At 29.6% G+C, this 13,938-nt stretch overlaps 2 protein-coding genes across 2 annotated transcripts; one reads left to right on the top strand and one right to left on the bottom strand.

The window, feature by feature from the left end:
* The first annotated feature begins 1,636 nt into the window (after nucleotides 1-1,636).
* LOC105118908 (pathogenesis-related protein PR-1-like) lies at nucleotides 1,637-2,584 on the top strand. The gene has a single exon (XM_011016967.1). The coding sequence runs from the start codon at nucleotides 1,760-1,762 to the stop codon at nucleotides 2,345-2,347; it is 588 nt and encodes a 195-aa protein (XP_011015269.1). The 5' UTR covers nucleotides 1,637-1,759; the 3' UTR covers nucleotides 2,348-2,584.
* A 3,584-nt stretch (nucleotides 2,585-6,168) lies between these two features.
* Nucleotides 6,169-6,998, bottom strand: LOC105118907 (pathogenesis-related protein PR-1-like). Its single transcript, XM_011016966.1, has one exon. The coding sequence runs from the start codon at nucleotides 6,923-6,925 to the stop codon at nucleotides 6,416-6,418; it is 510 nt and encodes a 169-aa protein (XP_011015268.1). The 5' UTR covers nucleotides 6,926-6,998; the 3' UTR covers nucleotides 6,169-6,415.
* Nucleotides 6,999-13,938: the final 6,940 nt, after the last annotated feature.

Here is a 13,938-nt window from a genome sequence, read left to right as displayed (position 1 = left end):
AAACCCTTGATTATAGATAATAATTGATTAATCTATATTGGTAAAAAGAGGACACTAATAGTCTTGCCATCTTGGAATCTTGAGGATGAGTTCCTCTTATGTCATTAGGAGTAATTTAAGGGGTAAAAGAAACAAATTACAACTATTAGATTCAAAGAAGGTAATTTACATTGTGGATGGGGAAAGATTTGGTGTGTTTTGATGAGAAAATTGAGTTAAATCAAGGCTGTATTTAGGTGACTGTTTTTGGTTTAAGATAGGAGGAAACAATAAAAAAGAAAGTTAACAATACTAGACAATTTGAACATATTAAAATAACATTGTTTTTCGCCATTATATACAACTTTGCCCCAAAACATACCATTTCATTAATGATAAAATATTATCGTTTCTATAACCTATGCTAATTAGAGATTTTACCTTTTCAAAGTCAATTTTAATCCTTGTTTGTTTTTTTTATTTTTATTTTTTGTAATTTCATAATCAAACCTTTGATTGGTCTCAATCTTTAAAAATCCTTTTAATTGTGCCCCTAGGCTTCTTTGATTGAGCCCATAAACTTTGGTGCTATTTATAATATGATTATTGGTCTTGATATTCTTCAATTTTATTCTTAATTGACATTTCAAACTTTTAATTATTTATATTTCACCTTTGATTAAATCAATTAGCCCTTTAAAACTTTAACACTCATTTATTTTAGTCCATGAAGCTTTAATTCTGCAATCTTAACCTGAATTGACCCCTAAACTTTGAGTTTTGTCTAATTAAATCATCAGTTGCATTAATTAAACCAATCTAAAGTTCAATCAAGTCCATGTACTTAATGATTCTTTTATTTTTGGGCAAACTGACTTTTAAACTTTATTTTTGTTTCATTTTAGCCCTTGATTAATCAAATTAAATCATTTCAAAGTTCAATTAGGTCCTTGACTTTTCCTTTTTTAAAATTTTTGCCCCCATCTTCAAATTTCTTCATAATCATACTCTAACTATCAAACTTTGCAACCTTGTTCATATTGGTCCTCAAATATTTAATTTGTGTAGTCTTAATCAATTTTAATTTATCTTAACAAGATCTTAAATTATTTATCCATCTAATTTTTATCCTGTGAATTAAATGTTTGCCTGATTGTGATTTGATTTTTTTTTAAAAAATATTATTTAATTTTTTTTTGAATTTTTCTTAATATATTTTTGAAAAAAAAATCTTTTACATAAAAAATATTTTTTAAAAAAAACTTTGGTTGTAATAAATATTATTATATTAAAAAAATAGAATAGAGGACAATGGCATGTCATGTGATGTGGCCGTATTAAAAAAAATCCCAAAAGCTTCAACGAAGATAAATACTCATGAAAACATATATATATATATTCTTACAAACAAACAATTTATGCTGCCACCTTTTGTGTTCTAGAATTTTCATTGCATAATACAGACAAGAGAGCTCACGGGCATAACATAAGCAGTTCACGAGCCCCCTTCAATCATGGATCTTCCCTTTCAACAACTTCCATACCCGTGCACGAACATTTATAATGCTTGTCCACCACCATCCAATTTACACCACAAAAGCAAGTTCCTATTAAGCAATGATTGGACATTGCGATCCACACTCCGTTACTGCGTTTGGTTCCATTACACCATACACTAACTCCCATGTCTTCTTGAAATCGATATAAAATAAAGACGAAACACCAAAGTGAGCGCCACCAACCGCTTGATAGCCTTACCATCACCCCTGCTCTAAAAAAAATGAGAGCACAATTGTTCTTCGTCTTTATTCACTTAACCATCCTCGCTACCAACAGCATTTTAGTCACTTCCCAGTCATCTTCATTAGCAGAAACACCGCTAAAAAAGGTTGATAATGAGACCATTTACAAGGTCTCTAAGCAACTCTGCTGGGGTTGCTTAGGAGAGTCACTACAATTCTTGTTTGCACATAATTTAGTAAGGGCAGCCAAATGGGAGCTACCCTTGATGTGGGACTTTCAGCTTGAAAAATATGCAGGATGGTGGGCTGGCCTAAGAAAAGCAGACTGCAAACTGCAACATTCGTTTCCAGAATATGATTTCAAGCTAGGAGAAAATATTTATTGGGGGAGTGGCTCCACATGGACACCAACCGATGCAGTGAGTGCCTGGGCTGGTGAAGAGAAGTACTATAATTATGCACAAAACACATGTCAGGAGGGTCAAATGTGTGGACACTATACACAGATTGTGTGGAAGACTACGAGGAGAATTGGGTGTGCTCGTGTTGTCTGTGATGATGGGGACGTGTTTATGACTTGTAACTATGATCCTCCTGGTAATTATGTTGGTGAAAGGCCATATTAACGCATACCATAATAAATCTAGCAGGGTGCTCTGAGCCTGAAATTATTAGGATTGGATGATACATGATCAGTACTAGATTGCTTCCTAAATATTTTCGTGCTCAATATGTTTACCATACTTGTATATATGTACGGGTGAATTATTGTAGTATTCACGTGAATTTAAAATAAAATATCATGTGTAGTAATATAGGATCAATTTAAATACTATTCCTAAATTACAGTTCCTCTTGCACAACTTGGTATTTAGCTCACTGGTGCTCTTTTACTTTTGAAGGAGAGATGTCTGCGAGTTCCCATCATGCTCTAATTATTGGAGAATATGAGAAGCGTCTATGCAGAAAGTCTGGTCCAATGTTGATGAACTTATTTGACGAGGATAAATGCATAAATTAATATTTGAGTTTTTCAACATGAGGCTTGTTAAGCCTCTGCAATTACTGCCTTCTTGGCTTTTAGGAGGCAATCTCAATCAGGGGTATAAGAAATATATAAATAAATACATATTAATAATAATAATAATAATAAAGCATACATAATCATAACCAGTCCTAGAGATTAGTCATGAAGTTCCACCAAACACTTTTCTCGAGAGAAAAAAAGTGCATTGGTCGCACGTCGTTATATTCAGTAACAAGGTAAAATTTGGGCTTATGCCCAGAAGGTTCATCTAATTTTGGGCAATCAATGAAAGCATTCTTGTTGCAACATGATGATGCTCGAGGGAACTTCATTGTATCTAGGCTTTTCTAACGGGGAACAACAAGACAAATGAGGGCATTACCTACGAAAACCTTCAGATGTTGAAGTCAAATTAGGATTTAGAGAGATGTCATGTAAAAATAATGAGTAGAGAAAGAGATGGATATTTTTCTCTTTCTTGGGATCAGAAAATCCTTTATTTTCTTTTGCTTAAACATATAATATATTGCTGGAAAAATATTCTAGCTGCTCAAGGTAGTAATTTTATTTTTTCATATAGAGTTATAACTTGTAATAAATAACAAGAGAGAAGAGAGATAAAAAAAACTTGATAGATCTCAACTCTATCAAATTTGATGTAAGACTTGATTGGTTAGGCTCAATTGAGGATGTTACTTGGTTAGACTAAGAACACTTTGTTTTATATTATTATTATCATTTGCCCTTTAATTTTTTTTTTAATTACGTTGTTTAAAAATTAGTTTACTAGAAAAACAAATGCAATGGGAAGAAACAAATAATAGATAATATATTTTAAAAACATACATGAAAGGTATGACTTAATGTAAGCATATGAATACTATTGATATGTGATACTGGGTTGATTTATATTGTGACATTCAGACTCAACAATTTTGAGTGTAAAAACCTGTAGCTATATTAAAAATCTTTTAACACTGTTCACATGGTTGTGCATAAGACTACGTTGAAGAATCTTAATCCATTATAAAAATAGGAATCTTAGTTCATTTTTTACATGGTTGTATTAGAACCATTCCACCATTATCATGGTTGTTGGTAAAATTGCTATTTTAAATAACTGATTTATTTTCTCTTCTTCAACATCACATTTATCTTCTATTTAAATTATTTGTTGGTGAACCTTTAATGTGTAGAGAAAGAGACAAGAAACCTTACTCTTCCTTTTTCTTGATTTCGAGCTTGCTTTTAAATATATATGACTAGATAACAAGAACTTTTTATAGAAAGAACTCTAAAATTAGTACTTATGTCAATAGAAGTGAGAGAACTAATCATTCTCACCACGTTGGTAGGAGTAGAGGCACCAGATCTTTTCATGGGGGATATATGCCCTCCATACCCATACCTAGTTCATCTTAACCTTATAATCCACATAAAAACACTATAATTACTGGTGCTACTACTTAATTAACCTTAAATATAAAGGTATTACACCTTAAATATGAAGGTAGTATATGATGCTAGGACTTGACTTTTCTATGAAAAAATATGTAAAACATTAGAGGCAACAACTAAGAACTTTGAGATTATAATCCCTATATGCATGTTTAAGTTTGAATATATCTTTTTGTTGTTTGGTTTTATTAGAGATATATTTTTCTATAACTTGTTTGTGAGTTAGTTGTACCCAAATGAGTTTTTGATTGCAGTAATTTTTGACAAGTATTTGAGATTTAAAGGTTAAATTCCTTCTGTTGACTTGTTTAAATTTTACTATAGCTTGTCTAGTTCTTTTAAGGCTAAAAAAGATATAACATGGTTTTATACTTTTTCTAAGAGAAAATATAAAATGCTTTGAAATATATTTTTTAAGATAAATCACTATCAATAAAGAATTAGAGAAGTAATTAGTTTATAATATGTTATAATGGTTCTACATCCTCTAATAAAAATATATAGGGATGTTCTTCATTTTGGAAAGTGTTTGTCACATATAATGTTGCTTTTTCTTTAAACCTAAAAAAGAAAAATGTATTTAGAAATCTTACTAATAATTATCAATACTACATCGCATTTATAGATTTAAAATCAGTTGAGTCATAGGTTAATAATTTTTTAGGAAAAAAATTGATAAAAAACTAAATTGTCTATAATAAGATTTGAAAATCAACCCACTAAGAACAATATATATAAAAATATTTAAGTTTAATATTTATTATATATATATATATATAAAATTTATCATTATATCTACTAGATCAACCTACTAATAAAAAGGGCTAACTCATAATCACGTGATCAAGAGATTTGATCGAATCTAATAACTATAATTTGTTTACTTAATATCCCTTTCATCTATAATAGAGATCACTTTATTAGTATCTATAGTTGTTAAACATAACTCGACCAATAGGCTTATGTAGAAAACTCATGATCAAGCACCTAATCATGATCAGATTTAAATTAAATCAGTTAAAAGTTTGATTTATTTAGATCTAGTTAACTTAATCAAAACCCAATAGACTTGATTAAGCTAGTTTAACTTGGTTTAATTAACTATGAGATATTAAAAAAAATAAAATGTTTTCATTTTAATATTTTATAAAATTAAAAAGTAATCCAACCCAATGATTGGATTACTCGTATCATTCACCAAATCAAAACTTTCACCAAATCAAAACTCAGTTGTGAATGAGAATTATGTTGATACCATAAGTTAAAAGTCATAATATGACATAAATTGTATTAAATCACATATTTTACCAAGTACTTTTTATATCTGTCTGATAATACAATAATATAATGTATCATACTTTTCAAAAATAATTTTCAATTAAAATTACATTATAATAAAATTTTTTCTAGATTTTTTATTTTTTACATTAATATATCAAAATTATTAAAAAAATATCTTAAAAATATTAATCTTAAAAAAAAAAGACAATTTGAAAAGTAGAATAACTTAAAGCGGGTGCATGGAAGTCTGGTGGTTGGTTCTCTTACTTAATGGGCGAGTTGATGTTTTAATAGTACGGTGGTTGGTGATCTTATTTAATAGGTGGGTTGATGTTAATTACTCTGTTAAATTCCTTTACATGATAGTACCTACAGGCTAGCACCTCTTTCATCTAAAGCTGCATTATTTATAATTGTTAAATAGAATTTACACACAATGAGAACTCTAATTATAATTTAAAGGTCTAAATTAAAAAGATTATGGATTTATCTTATATATAATCATCTCACATTTTCCACTTCTAATTTATAAAATAATTACCACTCACACATATATTCAACACAAATTAAAGGTACAAATGATGAAGGCGTGGGATCCAAAATATTGAAGATTAAGATTATAGTGAAGGGAAGAGCAGCTGGGACTCAAAGGACATGATGAAGAACAACGAAAGGCCGAAAGGCAAGAAGCCGCACGTTAATATTGAAAAAGATATAATTGCCACTAGCAAAAGCAGTAGTACTGCTTTAATCAACCCCCGTTTTTTTTTTTTCCTACTAATTATTTTTAATGTTATATTGAAATTTATTTTATAATTAATACATAAGATATATAATTTAGTTATCACATGAGATTGGATTTCCACACAAAAGAAAGAAAAAAAGAAAACAAAAGGAAAAACAAATACGCAAAAACTTCAAGAAACATTCAATAAGGCTTCTCTCCTATGTAATTCCCAGGAGGATCATAGTTGCAGGTCATGAAAACACCTCGTCCACCAAAACATTTCACTCTAGCACACCCAATTCTTCTTGTATTCCTCCACACAACTTGAGTATAATGTCCACATTCTTCGCCCTGGGCACAAGAATTAGACCTATAATCATAACTTTTACGCTCTGAGACCCACGCCACGGACGCCTGAGCTGGAGTCCAGTCACTGCCACTACCCCAAAAGATGTTCTCACCATAAGGTCCGTTAGAATGCTTTAACGCACAGTCAGAGCGCCTCTGGTTGGCATACCTCCGAGCGTAACGTTCCAATTTTGCATCCCACACCAATGGTCGGATCCTCAATGAGGCTCGGACTGCATTCTGAGGAGCCAAGAACTGGTTTGCCGTTCTAAGGTAGGGATTTGGTCGTTTTTTTGCGACGACAGCATGGGAGCTTGAAACGAGAAGGATAAAAATGGCGATGGAAGCATGCCAAGAATGCATTTGCAGAAAAAATAATTTAACCTTTCATTCGGGAATTTTAGGAGGGTCATTGTATTCTTAAATATTTATGAGGATTTGGTAGTAGTTACATTAGAAGGGGTATTTAAGTCAACTAAGGGTGGCACCCATGTTCGATCATGATTGCCACATTTGTTTTTGTGGAGGACATAAGTTTTCATTCTACAATTTCATAATTTCGGGGGAGCCCCCCTGTTTCTCTTTCAAGTGCACCTCCACACCCCTTATTTTGACAAGAAACGACACAGAGAAACACTAGTTTAGGGTGGAAGGAAAGAGATCAAAAAAGAAAAGAAAGAGGAGTTTCTATTTAAATTTTATTTTCTAAAGTGTTTTTCAATTTTATAAACTGAAAAAAACATTAAATTCATGTTTTTTAAAATGTTTTTTTAATGATTTTAATACATTAAAAATATACAATATTATTTTAATATATTTTCAATTAAAAAACACCGCCCTATATTACCAAACAATTCTGGATATTAAATTTGCGTATCTGTAAATTGAAATCTTATCGTTGAAGACAATATATCTATGGGCTCGATTCGGTATTGTCAAAAAAATTAAGTATAACCATCTAGGTGGTGGTCAAGTGGTAAAGACTTGGGACTAAGGAGTTTGCTCCTTATGTGGTCTCAGGTTCGAGTCCTTGGTTGCTCATATGATGGCCACTGGAGGCTTGCATGGTCTTTAACTTCAGGGCCCGTGAGATTAGTCGTGGTACGCGCAAGCTGGCTCGAACACCCATATTAATCTAAAAAAACAAAAATTAAGTATTAATCATTTATCTTAGATTGTAACTAATTATGCTTTAGAAATACAACAATATCAAATAAATATATTATTTAACTAATCTTTCTGGCAAACATATTTTTTATTTTTTTTATTTTTATATTATATAAATAGAAAAGGTATAATATTCGTTATCAAATGCAGCTAATCCAGCTAAATAAACAAGTATATACTCCGGATTTTATCTAATGTACAGATTATAAGACAGACTTGTTCAAGTGAGAGCTGTCATATTCTAGGGTCTTAATTAAACATATCCAGCTTCGCTGAAGCCCAATAAGAACACAAAACGTTACATGTAATTGTAATATAATGAGGGGTTGTACTAGAACATGAAGGTACCTACCTGGTCACAATTTTTTGGTGGTTACACTCTACAAACAATTTTCAATGCTGGGAAAGATTTTATTGTATAATTAACGCTGAGAAACTGGAAATACTCTAGCATCTTTGCTCTACCGAAAAGGAAGAAGACAATGACATGATTGGGAAGACTTTTGATGAGCTAGCGTTATGATGTGGTCATCACTTTTGTTGGCCAAAGATGCCCCTTGTTCTTCACAAATGTCAATGACAGGAGTTGTCGTGGAAATATTTATATGCTCAAATCCTCAATACTGCCCCAATCAACGGAGAGATTGAAGCACTTAAATCAACGAATAGGTTTCGACTGATTTCGAGCATTCCGATTCATTTTTATTTAATTTTTCTCTTGGCTGTTGTTCAAAAGAATATATATATTAATTATTTTTGTGTTGTTTAAATGTATTATTGGTTGAAAAGTATCTATGATTTTCTTAACAAATCCAACCAGACTCCTGACTTTTCAATTTTTTATTTATTTACTTTGGCCGTCGAATTATAAGGTCAAGACAATGCATCGCCCTCGGTAGATTTCTCTGAGGCTTCTGTCAATTAATCCTCGTCAAGTAGCACGTCATGTGTACGTGTGTGACCGCCCACCCCCTCCCAATTTTCATTGACGGAAGCCTGAGGACGGAGGACCCGACCCGAGATGGTGTTTTACTTTGACATGATAGTTCGAGGGGAGGTTATGGATGTAGTTGGATTGGGTCAAAAGTTCAAAGGCTCTCTCGAACAAGTAGCTTTGCTCCTAATATCTTTATAATTTGAGTTTATTTATTCCAACTTCTCACTACTGCAATACTTAATATTCTTGTTGTCTTTTTTTCTTAGTTCAAAACCCAGAAAATATCTGATGCTCCAGATATAAGAAGGTTAACTTTCTAAAGAGAAGCATTACTTCAGCAGTGGTTGGGCTTTCCTTGCTGCCTTGAATGCAAAGATCATCATCTTGAAAATGACTTTATATCACGTGAGATTCTTTGCTGAGATTTCATTTCTGGCTTGAGATGGCTTTGCTTTCATGTACCAATTTTAATAGCAAAGTGTCAGCACTCAGGTTACTCAATTGCAAACTATGAACAAATCACTCCATCATAAATTAGATTATGGGTAGGTTACCCATCATGAATTACAGACAAGTCACTTAATCACGGATTAGGAGTAGATAATAAACAAGTCACTTGATCATAAATCACATACAGGTTATTCAATTACTAACTATACATTAAAAAAATTTAAATATTTTTCACATAACAAGTAGATCACTTAAATAATAACATTATTTAAAGAGAAAACCCTTGATTTTTAAAATAATTAAGTTTTAAAATATCTACAAGAATAACATCTCTTGGTTTGTTAATATCACAACTTCCCAATGGATTTTTCTTCCAACCATGTAACGTTTTCATATTTTTTTTCTTTATAAATTTAATTTTTAAAGTTCCTTACCAGACTTTATATTATAAATATTGTAAAAAAAAAAAATATCTATCATAACCCAACCTAAAATTATTTTATGTAAAAAATATTTTTCTAAAGTATTCTAAAATCTAAAAATTATTTCTAGACTTTTTTACACCTTCATCTTTGCATCAATTAAGATCATAGATCCCTAGAATAATAGCTATAATGTTCCTATCCAATTCATAAAAAAATCATAACAAACTCACACCCTAACTGAAATTCCTAGATGGTATGAATCATTATCTTAATAATTATATAACATGACAAGCTTTCTTCCTTAAATGTAATAAATTTTTTAATTTCTTCTTTAATATAAAAAACTGTGATTTTACCACCTCACAAATCCTTAAACCTTCTTATTTTTCCTATAAAAATCCTACAAAACCCCAACCCAAACAATTCAGAGAGGGGGTGAACAAAAAAAATACACTACCATAAACATCAACACTTAATCTAAAAATTACACTATCATTTCTTCAAACCCTAGAAGTCATCCCTCCATTATTCATACATTATTTCTTAGCCTTGAAAAATTCATCTCTTTATATCTCTCATGCATGTTAAACATTAACACTGAAAACCCCCATTATACAAACATCAAAAAATCATCTTCATCATATTTTAAACTCAAGACAATCAAAATTTTTAAGTTCCAAATCATCCAAAAAAATTACTTTTAAAGACTGAGGATTTGGCTATTAGAGGAGGAGACATAACAAGTTACAGTTAATATTATAGGTATATTTTTATTATCCATCTTTAATTTATATTTTTTATTGCATATTTGTTTTTGAGGCCCTGTTTATTTAATGGAAAGTAGTTTTTTAGAAATCACTTTTCAAATTTTTCTGTGTTTGTTTGCCATTACAAAAAATAGTTGATATAAAACACTTTCTAATCAAAGAGAAATTTAACTTGATTTCTAGAAAAGTGTTTTTCTTTTTATTTTGAATGGAAAATACATTTTAAAAATTGTAAAAAATTTAGAAATGTTATATTATTTGTTGATCATATCAAATTTGATTTTCAGACTTTCGATTGCTATATATTTTGTCAAAAAAAATTTATCCCTTAGAATTTAATTTGATTTGATTTTTATATTCACTTTGGTCTTTATTTTTATGATTGTTATTTGATTTTCTTTTATCACTTTTTTAATTGAAATTTTTTATTTATTAACTTTAGTCCTTCTTCTTTTGATTGTTACTTATTTATTTAAAATAATTTATGACATTCTAATTATTATTATTTTAATTTCATCATCTATTAATTTTTTTTATCTATTATATTTGATCTCCATTATTTTGATTGTTATTTATTTTATTTGAGATAATTTATGAAATTAGATTCTTCTCCAATTCCATTTTCATTCAACCTTTTAATTTGCAAGATTTATTCCTCATTATTTTAATAAACTTGCAAAAAATAAAATATTAATAAGTTATTTTTCATGTTATTTTCTATGACATAATCATATATTGAAAAATATTTTCCAACTTATTTTTCATGACATTACCAAATATCGAAAAATAATTCACTTTATAAGAATTCACTTTCCAATAAAACCACTTTTCAAAAAGAAATTACTTTCTAGCAAACAAACAGAGCCTCGATCTTAAGTTTAAATCTGCATATCATGATATGAATATTGATATTTTTTTTTAACTAATGTGCTTGAATAAAAAACAATTTATGTAAGATATAAGTTCATGTTTCCTTAATTGTTGTAAGATATCAAAATTATGTTTCCAAACCTTGTGACATATCAAATTAAGAATCTCATACTACTACTACTGTTTTCTTCATACAAATCTAAATTTGGAGTTTTCTTTTTATGCAAAGAATGATGATCATAGATTATTTGAGTTGATCTTGCTATTATTGTAGTTTATATTTTTTTTTATGAGAAATTCTTTTAAAGGTAAGTATTGTGAATTAAAGTTGATCTTACTATTATTGTAGTTTATGTTGTTTTCTTTTACGAGAAAGCCTTTTAAAGGTAAGTATTGTGAATTAGTTGGACGTATAAATTTTATTCTTGTTATTTGTTCACGGATTATTATTTTGGTTCTTAATATCACACCTTGGTGGATGTCGATCAAGACCTCTTATGATCGATGTGAGGAAATATGTATCGTGAGAAATTAGAAGTGGCCACATAATAATTAAAAGGAACTAGTAATCCTAAAATATACAATGGTTCTAGAAATTCAGATAAATAGTTATTTATGTTTAAGGAAAAAAAATGTCATCATTTCAATATCTTTTCTTATGAAAATTTATCTTTGCTACGTGTTTTATCTTAAATTTATTTTTTTGATTGCTTTTAATTATTAATTTTTTAGCTAATCATTTTTTTTTACTCAATTTCAAATCATTTTATAAAAAATTTGATGTCAATCCATAAAAATAGAAAATTTGTTGATTTGGTTATTTGTAATGATCAAATCTTCATATTGATCTTTTTTAAACGAAGATTTGTTATTCATAGGAAAAACTTTGATTTCAATTCTAAACAAAGAGACTTATCAAAAAAGAATAAATTAAAGTTTTATTTTTAATTTTTCTCCAATGTTATTTCTAAGGTTCCATTTGCTTCAAACATTGGAAGTACATAAAAATAAAATTTTTATAAAGAGAAACTAGAGTTAGGTTTTGAGTTTATTGAATGTGTTAGTGTGATGAGTGTTTTGATTTGGCCAAGTTAATCAACTTGTTATTAAGTCTAAATATGCTTGCAATGTTTTTTTTTTTAAAGATAATACAAGAATATTTTTATTCTGATGCTATCATAAAATACAATTTTTTTTTAGATTTTTATGTTAAAAAAGTACTTTTATTAGATGTAAAAAAATGTGAGAAACTGAAAATAGTCTTTGCAAAAATAAAATAAAATTACAAGGATAAAAATATGCAAAAATAGCTTTTAAGAATGACTTGGCCGCGATGCTCAGTATATACCAACATAAATTTGATGTTTTTATTATATGTATTTTTATCTTTTTTTTTCCTTGAACATTTATATACTTAACCCAAACCCACTAAACCCATGGATACAACCCAAAGAATTTAGCCCAAATTAATGAATCTATAGCTAACATTCATCAAAGACAATCCAAGCTCACGGACCGTTCTAAATAAATCTAAGCACTTTAAAGCCAGCCCAAACTTCCCTTTTAAACAACAAATACAAGACTTGTGTCTTTGACCCATGAATTAAAAAAAAAAAACCAACACATTCTGAGATTGTGAAGATTAAACCACATTCTTTAGCTGGGAACACAAAGATAAAGAGAAAAGGAAGAGGAGCAGATCTTTTTTTCTTTTTAGCAGTCATGGCAAATATGGATTAACAACAAGAAGCATGGCTGTCAAAGTGATTTCTCATGATGCTAAGACCCAACAAAGACTGGTGGTCAATCGAAATCCTGCAAGTATATCATGTTTCCAGCGTATTCAGACAAGGATCGGACAAAGACGTGTAGGAATTCATTCCAAAAGACAGGCATTAATTAAAACCAGGCCAAAAACATATAAATCGACGGGCAGAAAATATAAAAACAAAGCAGTTACCTTTAGTTTTGTTATGGAAGCAAACCAAGAACAACAGTAAAATCCTCCTTGAATGATCTGGAGAATACCTTCGTTGGCTGCAAGCTGTACCAAGAAATTCAACTGACAAATCACCAACTGCTTCCCCGTGTCTCCATGCCTTCTGTTTTTATTTTTGTCTTTTTTTACGAAGGTGGCCTTTTATAAGAGAGAATTTCATCTCCAGTCTTCCTCTATAATCACTACCAATCTTTCATGATTTAAGATGAACATTTTGAAAGTTTTTCAATTAAAAGGATATTTATTTTTTGAAGGTTTTATATATAATCTAGTCAATGTATAAATAAATTAGTTCTATAAGATTGAAAAACTGTATGATATTTATGGTATAATTATCAATATTTATAACATTAAAAGAAATATAAACAGTATAAAAAGATAAAATACAATTTTGATTTAAATAATATATTAGTCATAAATTCAATTGTCCCATAACATCATATAATTAAGAACTACACAGCATAAAAAAAAAACTTAGATAACATGACAAGATTCAAACATGGTAAAATATAGATAGCTGTAAATAATGTATTTATATGTTGGATCTTACATGATATAAAGCATCCTATTTCAGTTCATAAGACAAAACGCACCTCTTCATGGTTAAATTATTAAATAAAATATCTTATTAGGTAAAAAGGTTGTTGAACTTAATTTGATGAGCAGAAAATTTCAGGCGAGGCCATTTCAAGCCGCTAAATACTCTATGCCAAGCTGTTTCTGTCCTCGTCCATCCACCTTTCACTTGTTTGTTGCAAACT

This window comes from Populus euphratica, unplaced genomic scaffold, assembly GCF_000495115.2.
Source record: "Populus euphratica unplaced genomic scaffold, PopEup_1.0 scaffold2322.1, whole genome shotgun sequence".
NCBI lineage: Eukaryota > Viridiplantae > Streptophyta > Magnoliopsida > Malpighiales > Salicaceae > Populus > Populus euphratica.
This window is presented reverse-complemented; position numbering and strand designations above follow the sequence as displayed.

Excerpts from the sequence above, each read along its gene's own strand:
- LOC105118908 (XM_011016967.1), top strand. The coding sequence starts at position 1,760 with ATGAGAGCACAATTGTTCTTCGTCTTTATTCACTTAACCATCCTCGCT.
- LOC105118907 (XM_011016966.1), bottom strand. The coding sequence starts at position 6,925 with ATGCATTCTTGGCATGCTTCCATCGCCATTTTTATCCTTCTCGTTTCA.